General features: G+C 35.5%; 2 protein-coding genes across 3 annotated transcripts; both read right to left on the bottom strand.

The window, feature by feature from the left end:
• Positions 1-9,770: 9,770 nt before the first annotated feature.
• Positions 9,771-14,228, bottom strand: LOC145624478 (putative serine/threonine-protein kinase WNK4). Of its 2 annotated transcripts, XM_081677520.1 has the most exons (9): positions 14,125-14,228; positions 13,754-13,915; positions 12,733-13,142; positions 11,959-12,224; positions 11,642-11,865; positions 11,345-11,502; positions 10,938-11,250; positions 10,511-10,822; positions 9,771-10,293 (listed from the first exon to the last, which is right to left on the bottom strand). In XM_081677520.1, the coding sequence occupies exons 3-9, from the start codon at positions 12,841-12,843 to the stop codon at positions 9,914-9,916; spliced, it is 1,764 nt and encodes a 587-aa protein (XP_081533646.1). In that variant the 5' UTR covers positions 12,844-13,142; positions 13,754-13,915; positions 14,125-14,228; the 3' UTR covers positions 9,771-9,913. The 2 variants fall into 2 exon arrangements, with proteins under 2 accessions (XP_081533646.1, XP_081533647.1); XM_081677521.1 differs by lacking the exons at positions 13,754-13,915; positions 14,125-14,228 and having other exon boundaries at positions 12,733-13,257.
• On the bottom strand, positions 14,023-18,834 carry LOC145624479 (UDP-xylose transporter 3-like). Its single transcript, XM_081677522.1, has 7 exons — positions 18,347-18,834; positions 16,764-16,948; positions 16,417-16,484; positions 15,567-15,699; positions 15,276-15,437; positions 14,914-15,186; positions 14,023-14,365 (listed from the first exon to the last, which is right to left on the bottom strand). Exons 1-7 carry the CDS (start codon positions 18,474-18,476, stop codon positions 14,249-14,251), a joined length of 1,068 nt encoding a protein of 355 aa, XP_081533648.1. The 5' UTR covers positions 18,477-18,834; the 3' UTR covers positions 14,023-14,248.
• Between the last annotated feature and the right edge of the window lie 2,368 nt (positions 18,835-21,202).

Here is a 21,202-nt window from a genome sequence, read left to right as displayed (position 1 = left end):
AAATGAGTGAGTTTCGTCCTATCAGTTTGTGTAATGTGGTGTATAAAATGATCTCAAAAATGCTTGCCAACCGTCTTAAAATAATTTTGCCGGAAATCATTTCTTATCATTAGAGTGCTTTTGTCCCTGGGAGGTTGATTACGGACAATGCCATAGTTGCTTTTGAGATTTTTCATGCTATGAAGAGGAAAGGGGAAGGTAGGACGGGTACGATGGCTCTTAAGCTTGATATGAGTAAAGCTTATGATCGGGTTGAGTGGTCATTTTTAGAGGCTGTAATGAGTAGGCTCGGGTTATCTGTGGTATGGATAAAAAAGGTGATGCAGTGCTTGTCGAGTGTGAAATATGCTTTCAAATGGAACGGGGTGACTGATGGTTGCGTTGTTCCGGAACGAGGCTTGAGACAAGGAGACCCGATATCCCCGTATTTATTTTTGCTGGTTTCTGAGGCTTTTTCTGGTCTTCTATGTAAGGCAAAGAAAGAGAAATTGGTGCATGGAGCTTTTAATTTGCAGGGGCAGGCCGCGGATTTCACATTTGTTCTTTGCAGATGATAGCATCCTTTTTGCTAGAGCTACGCTTCAGGAATGCTCTACAATTGCTAATATTATTAGCACTTATGAGAGAGCTTCTGGGCAAAAAATTAATTTTGAGAAGTCTGAAGCGACTTTTAGCAAGAATGTTGAGGCGAATAGAAGACGGGATATCCTTAATGTATTGGGTGTGAAAGGGGTTGCTCGACATGAGAAATATTTAGGGCTGCCAACGATCATTGGGAGGTCAAAGAAAGCGGTGTTTTCGTGTTTGAAGGATAGGATATGGAAGAAGATGCAGGGGTGGAAGGAAAAATTGCTCTCACAGGCGGGTAAGGAGGTGCTAATTAAATCGGTAGCTCAGGCTATACCAACATATATGATGGGTTTATTCAAAATTCCTGATGGAATTCTTGAGGAGATTCATGCCTTACTGGCTCGATTTTGGTGGGGTGCTAATGGCACTAGTCGTAAGATGCATTGGATTAGTTGGGAAAAATTATGCCTTCCAAAAGTCTTGGGGGGTATGGGTTTTCGGGATTTGAAAATCTTTAACCAAGCCTTGCTTGCCAAGCAAGGGTGGAGATTGCTCACTAATACAGACTCTCTTGTGCATCAGGTTTTAAAAGCAAGATACTTCAAGCATGGCGACTTTGTCTCGGCAAGTAGAGGGCATGACCCAAGTTTTGTATGGCGAAGTATATGGGGTGCGAAGTCTATTTTGCTCGATGGGCTGAAATGGCGGGTTGGGGATGGTGAGAGCATCAACGTTTGGGATGAAGCTTGGCTCCCGGGTGACAGCGTGACTGTAGTGCCTACTCCGAATTTGACGAGTCCGGCAGACCTTGTTGTGGCAAATTTGATGGACAAAAATGCAGGAGAGTGGAATTGGGATGTGATTAATGCTCATTTTACCCCTGAAGATGCGAACTTGATTCGTAGCATCCCATTGAGCAAAAGGCTACCTACTGATGTCAGATATTGGTGGCCATCGAATGATGGGATATACTCTACGAAATCAGGATATTGGCTTGGTAAATTGGGTCATATCCGTGGTTGGGAGCAGCACTATGGGGCTGATTTTGATGTTCTATGGAAGCTAGTTTGGGGTATGAATGGGCCGCCTAAATTATGCCATTTTCTCTGGCGTGCTTGTACGGGATCGTTGGCTACATTGGGGAGGCTTTATGACAGGCATGTACGAGAAAATGGGGTGTGTGGATTGTGCAATGGTGCTCAAGAGACTATTTGTCACGCTATCTTTGAATGCGCGAATGTACGCCAAATCTGGAATCCTTCACCTTTCCATAGTCTGCTGTGTGACGCTCCTATGACAAATTTTGGTGAAATGCTTCTTTGGGTGAGTACCAGATTAAAAAAGGATGAGCTGCTGTCGTTTAGTGCTATGGCGTGGGCTGCCTGGTCATATAGAAACTCTGTGATCTTTAACAACCCTTGGAGTTGTGTTGTGAATGGCACTTTAGGCGTTATGAAATTGGTCGGTGAATACAAGAAGTATAATGCTGCTGTGAGCTGTGTACGAGGGAGTGGAGTTCAATCCCGTAGCAGCTGGCAGGTACCAAACGTGGGTTGTGTGAAGATTAATACAGATGCAGCAATGCTGGCTGGGATTGGGGTGGGTCTAGGGGCTGTTGTGCGTGATGATGCTGGGCAGATTATGGCTATTGGTGTGAAGCGTTGCAATGGTGAGTTTCCTGTGAAGCTGGCAGAAGCTATGGCAGCCAGGTGGGGTTTGCACATTGCTAATTTAATGGGTTGTGATAAGGTGGAATTGGAAGGAGATGCTAGCATTGTGTTCAATGCTATCAGACAGCAGAAGCGTGGCAGATCCCCTTTTGATCTTGTGATTGAGGATATATTGGATGCTGGCAGAAACCTTATTAGTTTTAGTGCTTATCATGTTAAGCGTAGTGGCAACGCTGTTGCTCATCTTGCAGCGAGATTGGCTCCCCCCAGTGGGTCGGAGTATGTAATTTTTAACTCTTTTCCCCAAGGTATCACTGCCTTGGCGGATCTTGATTTGCTTTGATTAATAAATTGCCAATCCCGATTGCCGTTCAAAAAAAAAAGTGTAAAGTAACAACCCAGAGTATCGCCCGGGCCACACACTAGTTATTTTTTTTTTAAAAAAAAAAACACATATTCATTCAAAGAAAATTAAATCATGTATTACAATGTATATTAATGATCAGTTAGTTTCATATAGTAATCTGGGGCATCGCCTGGGCCCAAAAACTAGTTATATATTATATATTGCACATAATTTAACATACATATAGTATGTTTTATAGTGATAGATTTCTCAATATCCGCTAATGGATTAATCCTTCTTAATATTTTTAAGCCTCATAGATCCACTTTTTAAAAAGTATATTCATTAAAACTGACACCTCAAACCGGTCTTATGATCATATTAGTGCCAGACTCAAACTCAATAGCTTTCCTGAATGCGTTGGAAGTGTTTTTGCATCCCAATGGGCTTATCAAAGCCAATAATGCCACGTACAGATGTTAGTAATCATAGAAGATCCATGGCTAACCTAAGTACCGATCCACTTGAAACTCTTTATCGAGTGAATATGGGAAGGTCAGTTGTCCATGATGAGCTTTGGCGAACATGGACTTCAGACGACAAATTCTTAGAAGATAAGAAGTTGACAATTAGAGTCTCGAACATTAATTAGCACTGTTTATTACGGTGAGAGGGGGCTTGCTACTAGAGAAGATGCACCCTCTTTCGTATATGGAAGTTGTAGAAGGCTCAACATCTATAACACACCAATTGTACATTTCAACGTCACATGGACCTTTGATATTGATTCGGGATCTAGATATTTTATTCGTTTGCATTATTGAGACATTGTGAGTACATTTTTAGGTGAATTGTATTTCAATGTGTTTATTGATTCATGTCTACAACCCTAGGCCTTTCATCTCTAAGTGGCCAGAAATTAGCTACTCCTATCAATCAAGATTTTGTCACCCCGATACTTAGTGATAGAAAGATCCGTATAAAAATTGGGCCTAATACAAATTAAATAATGGGAACCAAGCCAATGGTATTTTGAATGGGTTGGATATTTCTAAAGTGGGTGACTAGAATACCTTAGGTCTTGCTGCTATTTCCCTTCCATTGCAATTAGGTTCTAGGAGTATGGTTTCTCAAAATAAGGATAGGGATGGGGTTATAGTACGAATGATGATTAGGGTTTTATGTGTTGTTATTTTCTTAGTCATCATTTTATTCTTGTAATATAGAAGTCAAGGACATACTAGGACCTTACTCCTACCTTCTCTTGTTACTGGGACTTCCCAAATACCTCTTGCAACCATTAAGAAAGTAACCCACAACTTCGATGAGGATTTGGTCATTAGCTCTGGGGGATTCGAAAAAGTGTACAAGGCTGAGTTAAGGGGTGGTCAGAGGGTTGCAATTAAACGTGGTAGTGACAAGAATGGCTAAGGTTTTCCTGAGTTCCGAGCAGAAATAGAAATGCTTTCACAATTTCGACGTAGAAATCTTGTCTCTTTGGTTGGGTATTGCACTGATAAGAACGAAATGGTTTGGGTGTATGAATTCATTGATAATGGATCTTTGAACAGTCATATTCATGAACCGGTAATCAAAGTCTCAGTTGGGAACAGAGACTGAACATATGTATTGGAGCCGCCAAGCTCCAATATCTTAATTGAAAAGAATTTCATCGCCAAAGTTGCTGATTTTGGGCTGTCAAGAATCATTCCACATGATTACCATAAAGTGAGTACTGGAGTAAAGGGAAGCTATGGGTATTTTGATCCCAACTATGTCAAGACATTCAAGCTTACTAAGAGTTCTGACGTGTTTTCATTTGGTGTGATTTTATTTAAGTTCTTCTAGGAAGAAGAGCCCTTGATAAAGACATCAACACCCTCCTAACAAAGTGGGCTATGGATGCTAGGAAGACAATGTCATTGGAGCAAATCATGGACTCTCGTCTTCAAGGATCCATAAACCCAACAAGTCTTGACATCTACCGGGACATTGCCATACAATGTGTCAATGCAGAACCTGAAAATAGGCCTTCGATGTATGATGAATTGTCCACTAAGAAAACACCCTCAAGACAATGTGCTAGAGACTAATACCCCAAGCGGTAATCAAGTGAGTGAAGATAAACATACGCTTGTAATGCTTGAAAGATTGTCAAGTTGGAGGAGAGAAGACAAGCAGGAGATTACAGAAGCCACATAAAATTAAATTTTTGCTCACTATTTGACACTATTTAGAACACTATTCACCATTATTATGATTAATTATGTCGCCTTCTTAGAGAAAATCGCCTTCACAAGCTCCAGCGCATCACACTCAAACCCAATATGAGAATGCCCTAGCTATTTAACAAGTAAAATATCCAACCTCACAACAAGTGTCTCAGCCAACGCCACACTTCCTTCCCTTGTAACTCGTCGGACAGCAACAACAACAAGAGTACCCCTAGAATCAAGAATTACAACACCCAGCCCCATCATCCCTCCACCTAGCATAGCCGCATTGGCCCGCATCAGAGTTAACACAACTTGCTGGACGCTTCCAGCCACTCCCCGAAGCAACCGGGCCCCTGACCACTCGCTTGAAGACAGCAGAAACATACTTCTTAAACTTCCCCACAAAATGCAAAAATTAAAACCCAGCACCCCTAGCTCTTTACATTGCCATGGATTTTGGTGAACGTAGTTTAGTTTCTATAAGAGACCTTGTGCATGCTCTCCAAAGAGACCTTGTGCACGCTCTCCAAAGAAATTGATTCAACTTTGGCGGGCCACCAATATTATTCCATGAATTTTTATAAATCAAATCAAATAATTGAATGGAATAAATTTGAAGTCTTACTGATTACCAACAACAATTCAAATTACTTATTAGAATTAGATTCACTTAAGTTAAACAATTTCTATCGTTTCTAAATTAATTTAATTAAGGTAACTACTAGTATACATAAAAGAACTAAACAAAGCAAATTCATGTTGAACACCGATTTAGAATTAGATTCACTTACATAGTTACACTGTTTTACACGTCTCTGCTTCTTCTTCTATAAATAAGTCAATTTCTCAGTTGATTTCTCTGTTAAAACATTAAACAAAATTTATATTAAATATTTACCAAAAGTAAATGAATTTATTATCTTAAATTATTAATAACAAAACATTTACATAAACTTTCATAATGACTTAAAAATCCTAAAAACAAGTTCATTATATATTATGTATTATATATTATATATTATATATTATATTAAAATGCAAATAGTATGTTTCACATCATAGATTTCTTCGAAATTCGATATTGTATTTGTAATACCCCAAAATTTTCTACTTGTAACATTTGAGGTCTGTATACTAATCAATGATAATCTCAAATTTAATTTGCATACTATATATGTAATCAGCAATGCAATTAAAACATTCTCGAAATCAATGCATTATACACATATTTTTTTGATGAATTGTACAGTATGACAAGAAATTACCTGAAAATCTTTGCTAACAATTGAACAATACCCCTCTTTAGGATACTACTACCATAGTACGCCAATGGAGAGGATGAAGACAGGGCTCCAATAGTGTTCTTTGGGTACGATATATCAATTTGAATCATGTTGCTAAGGCTATTCAAGTAAAAAAAAATAATAAAACAAAAAAATATAGTATAATTTGAATTTGATGAACAAAAAACTTATAAACAACCATATAGTGTTGAAATCATAAACACAATAAATAAATAGGAGTGACTTATTTTAATACCTCATTCATAGCCTGAGCCCACAACAATGACGGGTGAGTTATGTGCTGATAAGTTGGTCTTCAAGCTGTTAATAATATTGGCAAAATCTTATAAGGATTGTTTGACCGATAAACAATCTCTAATCTAATGATCTTCCATGGCTAATTCAATTGAATTCAATGGTATTGAATCACCATTGAAACGGTGTTGAAAAAAAAAAGTTATAAAATTAAATTTTTGCTTAAAGTTATAAAATTAAAATTAACTTGACATCTGGTTTTAGGTTGACTGTTTTGAGTGTAATTAATATACACGGTAACAAGCTACTCAGATAGGAGTATAATTTAATTTTTTTTGTTTTACAGAAAATAGATATGAGTATAAAATTGAAAAGTTTAATTTGCTCAGTTTAGGGAAGACAAAGGTTTGTTCAAAATAAAAAAGGGATGACAAAGGTTTGTGAAAGCCAATGTGAGTATAAGTTAATTTAAAGTCGAAAATCTAAACTCTGATACCACGTTAGATTTCGAAAAAACTCCTCAATATAGAGTGTGTATCATTGATCAATATATATACAATTTTACAAGACTCGTAATCGTAGTACGATAAGGATACAAATATATACAAATATTATTCTAATCCACGACAAATATTATCATAACTATAATATATATTAGTTGATAACCCACTATTAGTAGGCAATTATTAACTATATACAAAGTATTATTGACTATATATGGAGTACATATATCAATATATGAATTATGAAAGTATAATTATACCTTCCTTAGCTTCCTCTTTTAGTATAAATTAATTTGGCTACAAACAAAAATAGCTCTACTTTGTAATCTACTACTCCGTATTATATATATTGATTAATATATCAAAATGATAGAAGAAAAGCTAACATTGTGCATGTGCGTTCCCTTAAAAAAAAAAAAAATAGAAGCTAATATTGTGTGTGATCTGTTAATTATTTCTACCATTGTAAAAGGAGTAGTCTTATTTATGGATAAGTGTTGTTATTATCACTAGATTATTAGTCTCGTGCAATGCACAATTTGATCAAATTAAACTTTCTATATTTATTTATTTTTTCATATCAAAATTAATAACAAAAATATTCCCAAAAAATATCTCTCTCTCTCTCTCTCTCTATATATATATATATATATATATATATATAGAGAGAGAGAGAGAGAGAGAGAGAGAGAGATGAAAAAGTGTACCTAAGGAAGAAAAATTAAATTATTATTGTTAAAGAGAATAAATCTTTTTTTCAAAAGGCAAAAGCTAACGAACGCCCCTGGAGCGTTGAATAAATTAGATAAAAGTAGAAACATTAAATTAAAAATTAACATTAATTACACCGATCGATCAACGTATGATTTTGTCATGATTTCCCAAGGTGATATTTTAAATGCAGCAAGATACTTTTCAAAATTTGATACTAATAATAATGTAGCTGACCAAAAGTTTTATAAAATAAAATAAAATTCACAAAATGATGACATCATTTGTAGTTTTGGAGGGAAATTTTTTAATGACATCTGTCTAATTAAAAAAATAAAATAATGTCAGCAATTGCTACTTTAGTACTGGTATTAATTATAGATAGATTTTATGTACTTAAGAAGCTAAAATTGGAAAGAATTGACAATAAATAAACATTTATTACATTGATTTACTCATGAATTGTCGATAAATTCCCAACTTAAAACTTTAAAAAAATAAATAAAAAAAAAGGGAGCATTACACTTAAAAAAATGTTTAATTTTCTTAAAAAAATTGATTTATTACTACTTAAAGATTAGGAGTACATCTTCAAGAAATTAATCGTTACCAAAAAAAAATTTAAGTAGAGACTTGGGCTTGTTTGGCATCATTTTTGGTTTTCAGTTTCCCCCTTTTTTTAAAAAAAAACCAAAAACAGAAAACAAGTAAAAGGTGTTTTCACTTTTCTGTTATCAGTTTTCAAAATTATCATGATTTTAATAAATTTAAATATTTTTTTTATTCATTATGGAACATATATCATATACTTTTAAAAAAACCAAAAAATAGAAAACCACATCAATGCCAAACGAATCCTGAAGTTGATGAAACCCCCCAACATAATAGTGCTTAATGGTTAAGATGACTTTTTTGTAAAAAAAAAAAAGAAAAAAAGACGAGTTTAAACAAGAACAATGACTCTTTACACTAAGAGGAAAAGTCAAGGGGTAAGTTGGAAATTATGCGGTCCTGTGCCTGATTCACGACTCAAGTGTGTCAAGTCTTGTGCTGCAGGTTGTGTTCATTCTTATCTATCAGGTAAAGCAGAGGCACCCCTTGTTCTAGTGCTCTCACTCCGGAGATGTGTATTTCTACTTCTCATATTCTTGTAGCTAAATGTTGCTATTTGATTACAGATGATTGTTTTGGTATGAACTCATGATGAATAATATTAGCCTAACTAAGGCCGGGTTAATTTGTCCAAGCCAGAGGCTAGCCTCATGCTACTGCACTACTCTGTTACAGACACTCAAACTAGTGTAACAACTAAATTTCGGCACCCAAATACCTCTTATGTCTATAATCCTACCTCTGCAGGTACTGCAGAACCCCTGATCAGGTTTATTGATACCATGTTTAGTTCAATCCAGGAACTATAGCCCAGTCTCCGATGCTCGTTCTACTATAAGTCCCTGCAGAAGTTGTCTCATGCTCATAGAAGAAGCAAAAAATGATAATTTACGAGCAGAAGAATGAAAATTGTTGCACTGCTGATCAGAAGAAAGAACTTTTATGTGACAAATCAGATGACATTCATTCGTACATAGGTCAATCCAACATAGATCGATTCAGTATAGAAGCTTGTTATCATATTGCTAGTACACCAGTAGAGTACATTGTTTTTCAGAGAAGCTGTATAAAAACAACGGGTATACAGGCCATGCTGCTAAAGCTTAAGTTATGCAGTCCAACAGACAGCTTAAAAGTAATAATTTGGTATTGCAGGAAATTATTAATAATGCACTTACATAGTTAGATCTATATTAGGGAACTGATCACTTAAATAAACACAAAAACTATTGTGTACTTAATACTTATGTTATCCCTTCAATGTGCTCTTAGGCCGGGAGTATTAGGAGGTTTTTATCCCTCGGAAAGCTGCTTTCTTAGTAATTTCCTTTTCGCATTCTTTTGCAACATCTTAATATCATTAATAATCTCAGGTTCATTAAAAACACATAATGCAGGCTAAGATATTTGCTATTGACAGGTACTACTTGGCAGTGAATGGAATGAAAAGATAAGAGGCATAACAACTGTGCTTGTACTGTTATATGAGGACAAAGTTGTGGTATCAACTTCAAACCAAATTAGTCAATGTCCACTTCCACCAAATCAAGGCCTCTCGTTTTCATGATGTTGAGTTACTACTACTGTTATCTTAACAGATAGGATGATAAAAACAATGATCATTTTGAATATATAATTAGAATACCAGGTAACTAAAATTTTATGACAGATTAATATACATACAGAGCGTAAACATGCCAATGGGGCATGACTAAAGAATTCTGATGATTTAATCTTCTTCCTACGATTACTTTTTAAGAGCTTCATCAGGTCTAATTTTTCCCTGCCTTTTATCATCTCTGGTAGTCTGAGCTGAATTAGCGGTATCCTTTAGCCTTCTCCCCTGACTAGTTGAGATATCAAATGGGGATTGGAACCCAATGTTCTCCACAGCCCCAACTGTCTTAGATAATCTCTTTTTCATTACCTCTTCTAACAATGACCGATGAAGTCTTTGGCTCTGCACATCTATAAGTGAGCGATTTCTAGTCAACCGGTGTTTGTCCTTTGAACTTTTGCTCTTACAGCCTGTAAAACCTTCTACATCAGCAACTGAACTGCAACTCAAGTTAGTGGTCTTATCAGAACGTGTTGAGCTGTAAGAGCTGCATTCATCAGGGAAATCCTCTGCAAAATTTGATAGAACAACTTTAGCATTTCAAAAGATAACATCATAGAAAATAAACAATAAACAGATAGCAAATCATTCCATGTGAGTTTGATTTAACTTAAATTGGTGCTAAAGACAGTTTTAAAATGATTAATAGTTTAAATTCAATTAATTTGGTCTAATCATACATATACTTAAAGAAGTAAAATCCAAAACCTTGGAAGCAGTCATTACCAAGAAATAACTGGCCACTCCCATGAGAAGAAATCACCCCTGAAGCTGAAGCTACGGAAGATGAGCATGAAGAAGAATTATACAAACCACGAACCCCATCATAGTTGTCTTCTTGGTAATCGTAAGGTTGGGATCTAGATGACACCGGTCTCTTCCACTGTGGCATCAAAACAGAAATTTCAGCCTCAATCATTTCTGCTATTTCTTTTGGGTCCCAATCAGTGATTTCCAACTCCTGCACCATCTCCATTGCAACCTCTTCCGGAGTATCACTTACTATGTCAAATGGGAAGAATATGTTCCGTGCAGGACCTGCAAGATAACACAGACATTTTTTAGAGCCATTAATTTTATTGAATGCCATATCGATCAAGAACATGACAGAGTTAGACAGATTTGCACAATGCATGATAGAATGTGTACATACCATGTCCATCTGAAAACTGCACCTTGAGAAAGATGATACCATCTTCGGGTTTAAGTGTCCCAGTAATTGTCATATTAGTCCTTGGTAGACTATCAACCAGCTTCAACTTTCCAAGATTGGATGAGTTATTAAGAATTTGATTTGCGCTTCCTACAACTTTAGTGAGCAATAAATCACCATCAACTGATGAAAGAAACGGGTCTAGAAGTAAGTCACTTGCAGATAATCTCTTGGTTTTGGGGGCTAAACATTTTTTAACAAATTGTTGTGCTTCCTTGTCTTGAATCAGATTTATTGCTGTTGGTAACTTACCCTGATTATCAAAAAAAAAATTACCAAATAACTATACTACTTCAATGGTATGCATGTTTATTAGTCACCAGCCATTGATCAAATCACAACTTTACCAATGTGACTTTCTTGTATATATGTGCAGGATTGACACATTCACTATATGGATATTCCAGAGTTAACATCTCGAGTAAGCACATGCCAAACGAGTATACATCAACCAACTCGTTGTAATCCTCTTCATACAGCTCAGGTGCCATAAATTCAGGTGTACCTGCAATATATGACCCAAACAAAAACACACAGCAAGTTACCCTCAACAATATCAATTTCAACCTAAGATCGGTTAGAGGCTCCAAATTGGCTGTGGTGAAGGTGTGAAGCTAGCCGGTCTCATATAAGTTTTTCTGTACCTATAATAGTGTGGGCAGATTTGGAACCACTGAGAAGTGCTGCCAATCCGAGATCACCAATCTTGACTTGGCCAACATGACCATTAACAAAGATGTTATCGCACTTAAGGTCTCTATGAATGACTGGAGGATCATGACTGTGCAAGTAAACAAGGCCCTGTAAGATTTGGCGAGACCACCTCTTAATAGCTTGGATGTTTACCCTCTTATATTTTTCCCTGTACCTGAAATAATGGTGATTCAGAAACTTTTAGCTACTCACTCGAATTCATTTTATAAAGCCCCTGCAGTGGAGAAAGACTTGTAAGAGAGCTTACTGTCTTAGAGTGCCAGAAGTGAAGAGTTCTGTAATAAAATTGAAAGTCCTGTTCTTGGTGTCAATCCAAGAAGTGTAGAAACGGATGATAGAATCATGATTAAGGGTGCTAAGCAGATGGACTTCCGAGTAAAGGCGTTCCAACTGTTCTGGAGAACGCAATACATCCTTAATCTTTGCTTGGTTCCATGCCACTTCTATACCCAACACTTCATCTATTGCTTTATATACTGTTTTCACCGCGCCTTTTCCCAAAACTTCATTCAACTACCATAACAAATCAAAGTCATGAGATCAACCCTATGCAATATATCTATCACAAAAATTTCATCCAACCACCCAAAAAACATGATTTATTCTTGCCTAGTTTGTATGTAAACTGTAAACAGTTAAGCCTTTATGAAGCTACCAATACAACAACATATATTCTTAAAAATTATGAAAAAAAAAGGATTACTTTAAACTAACAATAAAAAGGAAAACAAAATTCAAATGATTTTCTCTTAAAATCATGTCCTGCCAGAATAAGGGTCTAAACCATTCCCCAGCAAGATCAAGTTACAGTCGTCAAAATTAGAGAAAAAGGTGTTACTTTATAATTAATAATAATAATTATTATAATAAAAGGGCAAGCCAAGTTCACATGATCATAAAGCTACAATCCCACGACCAGGTGGAACAGGGATAAGGTTGCGTACATATAGACCTCTAACACGAACACACGAAAAAAATAAAAGAAAGAAAAATCAAGATAAAGAAAGTTGAAATCAATTACCCGAGCATAACGACCAGTAGGATCAGTCTCTGCATAGTCAGCTGAATCATCTGTTCCTGCTTTTGTTCTTCCTCCTCTAACCAACGCCATTCTTTTGCTATTGCTATTCATGGTCAACCTTCATCAGTTCATCAGCAACAAATAGAGCTTTTAAAAAAAAAATGGTTTTTTCCTTGACTTGGCAATTATCTTGTTTGTATTACGCAATTAATTTTGCTAAATGGGTGTAAGAACTGATCAATCATAATATCAATAGTATTACGCTGTTTAACGCAATTGGTTTGAATGTTCAGAGTTCAAAGCAAGAGTTTCAGTTTAAGTCTTCGAGTCTTTCTTTTCCTCTAACTTAGGATGGTATCTGTCTTTATTCAATTCATTCATCGTCATTTGTCTTTTGGCATATACGAAAGCTGCATAGGACGATGATGTAAACGTGAGAGGCCAATGATGTAGACAAAATATAGTGATTGAAACTTAAGACAAACAAATGTTCCATAAGAATAATGATGTAGACAAAATATAGTGATTGAAACTTAAGACAAACAAATGTTCCATAAGAATAATGTTGTAGACAAGATATCGTGATTGAAACTTAAGACAAATCAATAAAAGCCAAATGTTTAACGGCTACGTGTCAGTAGGTTAAATTGAAAAAAAAAAAAAAAAAAGAGGGGGAAGGGACAGTAAATGATCGAGCTCAGACGGCACTTGAATTCCATCCGATTAATCATCAGGATTTAGTGGCGGACCCCAAAGTCCACCTACAAGTTTTGTCTTCTTCATCACTCGAAGAATATCATTACGGGAGTCGAACCCGGGTGTTTAGTCCAAATTAGCAAGTTATACCATTTCAAGATACCACTGGTCCCTGGCCTTTATTGTTGACTAAAGTTTCCATTATTAGTTAGTAACTCTTCCAGTTGAGGATTTAGAATAGGGTGTCTAAAATAGTAAATGAGATTATTTCTAGAAGAATAACTTAGATTCTACCCATTATTTTGCTAAAATCGTGAAATTTTACCGGATTTTTTTACTCCGTCCTACTCATTAGTCATTACTCCTCAGCACGTACTCGGCTAGAGAAAATCACCATTTCCTCATGGATGTGCTAGAGGATGAGAGGATTCTCTTTCAGATGCCATTTTATGATAACTTAGAGCTCGCATCTCCATTGTGGAATTCCCTGAAAAACAATGGACCGAAGAGACTTAACAGTAACCCACATTGTAATGAAGAATGGAAGATCATGGAAAATCTACAGAATAGCATCCCGCTGTCAATGAACTACAATTACCCAAAAAATACCTATATATATTCCATTGTTCTCAAATTTAATCAATGTGCTAATAGCCAAAACTGCCTACATGAACAGAGAAGTTTTCTTAACTACACCTCAAAGTTAAACTGAGATAACATGCTAAACTGTGCACTGCAGTGACTTTCTTTCAGCGACATCTTCATCACTGGAATCCATCAGCCTGTATATTTTGAACTTTCAACTGAGACTACATAACCTTCAAGCATCCACGTCCTTTTTTGAATTCCAAACAGGCTCTTTTGCCACAACACCATCAGCCAAGATTGAAGCTCCATTTTCCGCAACTATCAATGGATCTGTATCATTTTCATTACCCTGCAAAAGTTACAAGTGTTAAAATTTCATTATGTAAGGCCAAACTTTTGATAATTATGATTTGCATTTTTTATCCCAACAATCCATCCAAACCCTCCTATTCTCAAGTTATTAATTGAGGTTCCAGCCCCAACTGCCAAAGACGACACTTTGAATACTTCTGTGAAAACATCTCTAAGTTACATGTTGTCATGCCTTGCTCACTCATTGGAAAGCATCTGAAAAAAGGCTTACTTAAGACTTAAGAGCCACTGCACCTGAAGACAAATACCTACCAAGTACCAATCTTTTGGTACCTGACATCAATTACCTCTTTTATGTGAGCCTGTGTTTTTCTAGAAACAGTAATTACTAAACTAGGCCACTAGATTTATCTTTCCACTGTACAAGCTAGTGCACAGGAGGTCAATCAGCACAGGAGGTCAATCAATAACCCTATTTATGCCCATTATGCTTGATGCATCCCAAAATTTCATACACACACACAGATTACCCAATTTCCAAAATTGAAGTCATAAATAAATGAAACTTAAAGTGTTAAAAGAAACCTGAGAATGCTGCTCTGATGCATCTGGAGCTTTCTGCTGGCCCTCTGCTGAACAATAATAAGAGTACAGAATCATTCCTACCACGGCAACAAGTATACCAAGGATATTACGCCAACTGAATGGATCACGAAGTAGTACATAGCCAAATGTCAAAACTAAGCATGTCTTCAAATGTCCAAGGACCTGATAAGTAACTGCTGATGTTTTCCCTATTACAAGAAATGTGCTGAAATTTACGGAGATGGAAATCAGGCAGGATAAGACAATGAAGACCTGAACGGAAAGAAAATTATATTAGTTGCACAATCATTTTATACAAAGAAAAGTGTAAAAAGATCTTTAGCACACAAACAAGTTCTTACCAAAACTGTTGGGGTGTAATTGAATGCAAAAACATTTTTGTTAGTCAGAAGACCATCAAGAAATGGGCCAAAAATGAACAAGGTTATTGCTTGGTATGGGCATGACTGATACAAGAGCTGAGTTGAGGAGACCTTGAACTTCTTTTGAATGGAGTTTGTCATCTGAGAGGTTGATTAAGATATCAAACAACAAAAAGCTTTTCTTTCATAATTTTCAAGATTTAAATACTTTTATCCATTTGTTAAAGAAAACAACAGAAGGTAAGTTTCAAAAAGTTCATTAGAGGATACAATTTGAGCAACACAGGTTGTCAGAATGGCAAGCAGTGACAACACAGAACCCAGAAGATTGAGCTGCAGGTCAGTTATGGTTGCAATGCCAACTCCCAGGAGAAGTATGCCAAGAGAAAACTGGATACTCCGACTGCAATCCATGATGAAGGTATAGATGATGTCAGAACAAAAGCTCATTTAGTTAGCAAAAGACTGGATACAAGATACTTCACACCATGAGAAGAGATTCAACCAATGGCAAGGCTTCATTTGACCCAAATTTAGTTAAGTTTCAACTTTTCTTTACATAATCAGAAAAGGCAGAAAATATGGAAGCCAGAGGCTCATAAAGTGAACACACCAACTCAGCATATCACATTAAAAGACGAGTTTATACTAAAAAAATTCCTTGAAATTATTCATGATTATTAACAGAAAAACTTTTTAAAATGAACTTAATAATGTTGTCCTTCCCAATAATTATTCATGATGATCAAGGAACTAAAGAGGAATACTACAGAGAAAAGAGAGGAGATAGGTTATTTGATAGTAATGCACACATTGTAAAGACTCATGAAAGGCTTATAATCAATACAATTCAATCATACAATAACCAATAAAGCTATCTGGAAAGGTGAAACATCATTCATGTAATAGAACAATTTTTAATACACACAACCAAAGAATAGACATAGTTGGGTTCTCACTAGAAGAATTTCACAAGGCAATATTCAAGTACAGATTAAGATATACCCTTCTCCCTCTCAGGTTACTGTTACAATTTGACATTGGCACACTATTCTGAAGTATAAGTGGTCACAGAGAAAAACTTAGCATGCAAGAGCACTTGGCAAAGGTTAACCCTGACCTGAATTTCTTTAAAAAGAACAGAGTTTCCAAAAGGACAGTGCATGGAATGATGGCCAATTTTGTCATCTGCAGTTTACAAAAAGATGAAATTAAAAATTATCTCCACTAAATTCGAAGAGGAAAACAAATAAAAAAAAAATTTATAAATGGAAAGGGGATATCAATGCACTTTAAAGCACTATGTATGTCAAAAGGCAATCAACAACTTAAAAAAAAAAATTGAGACAACTAGGGACCAAAGACTTTATTGTAACTTACGTAAATTCAGACCAGCTGAGTAACTTATATGTTGATAATAGGAAAAATAGCAACATGCTGAAAGAGATAATGCTTCAAAAGATGTACCTGGTAGAAACCAACAGAATTAAATCCCAAGCTAAGATTCAGGAGTCCAATAGATATTCCATTAAGTATGCCAAATCCCATCACAGCTCTTGGATCAAATGGTTTATGTTCAAACATTTTCAGCCATAGTGCAACATGAAGCGAGCAAAATGTAACTAGAAGGTGCCAACTGGTCAAAGTAGTAGCTGCAAATCCCAATAAGTGATTCAATACAACATCAGAAAACAAGGCTGGATAAATTAATGTGAAGAATATTACATAAAAGGCCTATTACTTATCACTGAAGAAATAAGCATTGAAGCATTCCTATTCAACCACAAAATCTATTATGCATCCCTCCTGATAATGTTACTCTATCTTCCCATACACTCAAATCACTATCCCACCTTTTTTTTAGTATGGTTTCTTTATGCATTGTGTAGCTTTCTCCCTTTAGTACTTATCATCAAAAAACTTCAATAGGAAATCAACAAATTAATTGCCATCTTGTATAGTTTCTGTACCCTGTATTCTTTCAATTAAGTGCAATTTCTAACCCAATGACACTCCCCCTTCCTGACCAATTCAGTTTTTTCCACAGACTGATTGCAAAACCATTGAACTGAGACGAGTTTTCCAGGAAGCACTAATATGTAGCTCTTCAGTCATACTGTCTTCATCAAGGATGCTAGATCTGTTCAAGGGAATGAGCAAACCAAAGGCCAAAATCAACGACATGGATTTTAGGTACTATATTAGCCACAGAGAATGTATGTTAAAATAAGTCTAGAGCTTGACTCATCTTGCTCCCTCCTCTTCCTTTAAACTCTTCTTTTCTTCCATAATCTCACTTCACCAAACAATGAGCAGCTGGAAACTAAATCCAATAGATAGTGATGCATGGATCATAATAAGATTAATAACCCATGAAAGGCCAACCAAGGCACTAAACCTTTATAGCTTTTTGTTTCTACTTCGTCTGTAACCGCAGCCCCTATCTAAGGTAGGACTCATTTCAATGCAAAATATGCACTGAAAACGTTCTTCTTCTACAAGCAAATTCTTACATGAGACAGAAACATGGCAACAATCGATCAATTAAAGTCGCCCATATCTATTATCTAACCATACACCCGTGTTATACAAGAATTGCTGCAAAGTTGTACCATAATCCATAATCAACAAAGTTCAAATAAATTTAGCGCATCCCTTTACTGAAATGACAAAACATCGACAAGGTCAAGCGTGCTAAATATCACCATCTATACCATAATTCCCCATCTCTATCCCAAGTCCAATACCAAAGTGGTCCACATTCAAAGCAATTCTATTTTAAATTTCGCAATTTCAACTTCATAACATTAAATAATGTACTTGGCAACAATATAAGCAAACTGCAGCCCAACACAAATTAAAAAAGAAAGAATTCTACAAAAAAAAAAAAAAAAAAAAAAAAAAAAAAAAAAAAAAAACCCACGAATGTCACCCTTAATCCCTTGAAAACACATCAGCAAATTAAACCAGCATATATTGATCATATAAAATTTCTATCCTACACTTACATTAACATCACAATATAACACAATAAGAATGTGGGGACTAACCAAAAGTGAAGCCCAGAGTACTAATAAGAGCCTTGTTACAGATAACAATGGAAACTGAAGAAATCACTGATAAACATAATGCTCCAATTGTTCCAAGCTGAAACCGCTGGTTCTCAGATTTCTCACCCATCTTTCAAAATTCCCACAATAATATAATATTCAATCTTTGAAAAATCCCTCAAAAATGCATGCTTTCTTTGGTAAAAATAAATTGAATTGAAATGAGGGCAATCAGCTTCGAGGGGAGCTCAATCTGTAAATTGATCAAATGGGTTTAACCCTAGATCTGTGAATCAAATCAAAAAAATGAAAAAGATGAAATATTTTTGCAGAGAAATCGGAAAGGTGGGGTGAAATTTATTGGGGTTGAGGAAGGAGAGAGAAAGAGATTGTACCTGTTGAACATTGGGATCACTGAATAGCAAGAGAATCGGGATATTACGGTGGAATTATGTGAAGCAGAGAATGGTGTGCAGTGTAATAACAGTGAATCAATGCGTGTATGTGTGTCAACATTTATTGTTTTCTCATTTCAAACTCACCATATGTCCATAACATTGCCAATAAGGGTGGATTCGGAATTTGATATTGAATCAAGTCTAAAACTTCTCATAAACGACCGGGTTCTTAAAATACCGCCAACATTATTTATCATCACCACCAACAATTCCAATGCTACTAGCATTTTCTATAAAAACAATGTATTACAAGCTATCAACAACAATTCCAATGCTACTAGCATTTTCTATAAAAACAACGTATTACAAGCTGTTAAATAATGTTAATTATAAAACTATAACCATTAATTTGCTCAAGGTTTTAGAAAACTAGCTAGATTTGTCAATTTACTCTAGATTACTTAATTTTAAAAAATTACGATATCACCCTTTTTCATTTTGACAAAATATATATGGAGTACGGAGTAATAAAAAGAGAGAGAATAAATATGAGATTTTTTTTCTAATGTGCAAAAACATTGAGTATAGGCTTTGGTTGTTGTCGTACTTTTATTTTTTATGAATTTTTAATTTCTAAAGCTAAACGATTTATTGTGTTGCATCTATGTGTGCAAAATTAATTCACATAATAGTACTCCGTATAATACACTGTCTAGTACTCTCAAACAATTCATATACGACTATGGGTAGTAAGAAAAAGATTGGTTGGGAGTGATTGCACACTTGCACTAACCAAGAGACATACAAAACAACACTATGACCAAAAGCATAGAGAAAATTGTAGCCTTTCTTATATCAAAAGTTGTAATTTTTTGTTGAATAGAAAGTAAAGAATTAGGAGTTTAAGATTTAGAAGGAAGACATTAATTTGCTAGCTACTTATAGTGAAACTTTTTTTTTTTTTTCCTTTTCTTTTCTTGGAAGATCATATCAAAAATTATATTCGATATAAACAAAGAATCTTCCTTGATCTTTATTATACAAGAGAAGGATTTCTTTTATTATTGAGATATATAGAATCCTCCTTGATCTTTATTATACACACAAGAGAAGGATTTCTTTTATTATTGAGATCGGATACACATTAAAGGATACATCTCTTAATGTGTATCCAAGAGAGTTTAATTGTACCAAGTATACCATCTATATTAGTATGTATTACTATATTCATAATACATTCAAACAAATAAATAAATCAAACTTAAATTATAAAGAGAGAGTGAATCATTATCAATAATCGTTAGGAAGAAGTACGAGTGTACAACAACACGCGTTGTTATCATATGGTAGCCTTCAATTTTGGAATTTTTTGACTTTTTTCCACCTGCAAATAAAAATTGTCGAAATGTTTACCATGATCCTTAACATCCTCCGGGAGTCCAATTGGCTGGGTAGAACCATCCAATTTGCCTTTAAACGGCAAAGTAACCAGTTTACAACTTGCACCGATTTCATTATCTCAAGTCTACCATGAACATTTATGACAAAGTAAAATGCTCATATATGATTCCAAACGGCATTATATGACCCCGAGATGTATACCCTAAAATCTCAAGGATTTTCGACACCGTGACTCGAAACCTTCAAAATTTCTCAAAAAACGTGGATATCAGCCTTAAATTTTGGAGTTTTGTTGACTTTTTTTTCGCATGCATGTAAATAAAAATTTCTGAAATGTTTACCATGGTCCCTAATATCCTCCAGGAGTCCAATTGGGTGGTTGGAACCATCCAATTTGCCTTTAAACGACCAATTTACTAGTTTACATCTTGCACCGATTTCATTAACTCAAGCTTACCACGAAAATTTATGACAACATATAATGATTATATATGGTTCCAAACGGCATTATATGACCCCGAAATTTGTCCCCTAAAATTTCAAGCCTTTTCGACTCCGGGCCCTGAAACCTCCAAAATTTCTTAAAAATTGTGGATATTAGCCTTCAATTTTGGAATTTTTCAATTTTTTTCGCCCGTTAATAAAAATTGCTGAAATGTTTACCATGGTCCCTAATATCCTCCGAGAGTCCAATTGGATGGGTGGAACCATCCAATTTACCATTAAACGGCCAATTTACTAGTTTACATCTTGCACCGTTTTCATTAACTCAAGCTTACCACGAACATTTATGACAACTTATAATGATCATATATGGTTCCAAAAGGCATTATATGACCCCAAAATTTATCTCCTAAAATCTTAAGCCTTTTCGACACCGGACCCCGAAACCTCCAAAAATTCTCAAAAACCGTGGATATTAGCCTTCAATTTTGGGATTTTTTGACTTTTTTTCGCATGTAAATAAAAATTACCGAAATGTTTACCATGTTCCCTAATACCCTCCGGGAGTCCAATTGGGTGGGTGGAACCGTCCAATTTGCCTTTAAACGACCAA

The sequence above is a fragment of the Chenopodium album genome, chromosome 3 (genome assembly GCF_948465745.1).
Source record: "Chenopodium album chromosome 3, dcCheAlbu1.1, whole genome shotgun sequence".
Lineage (NCBI taxonomy): Eukaryota > Viridiplantae > Streptophyta > Magnoliopsida > Caryophyllales > Amaranthaceae > Chenopodium > Chenopodium album.
The sequence above is the reverse complement of the archived record's forward strand: the minus strand, read 5'-3'. Positions and strand labels throughout refer to the sequence as shown.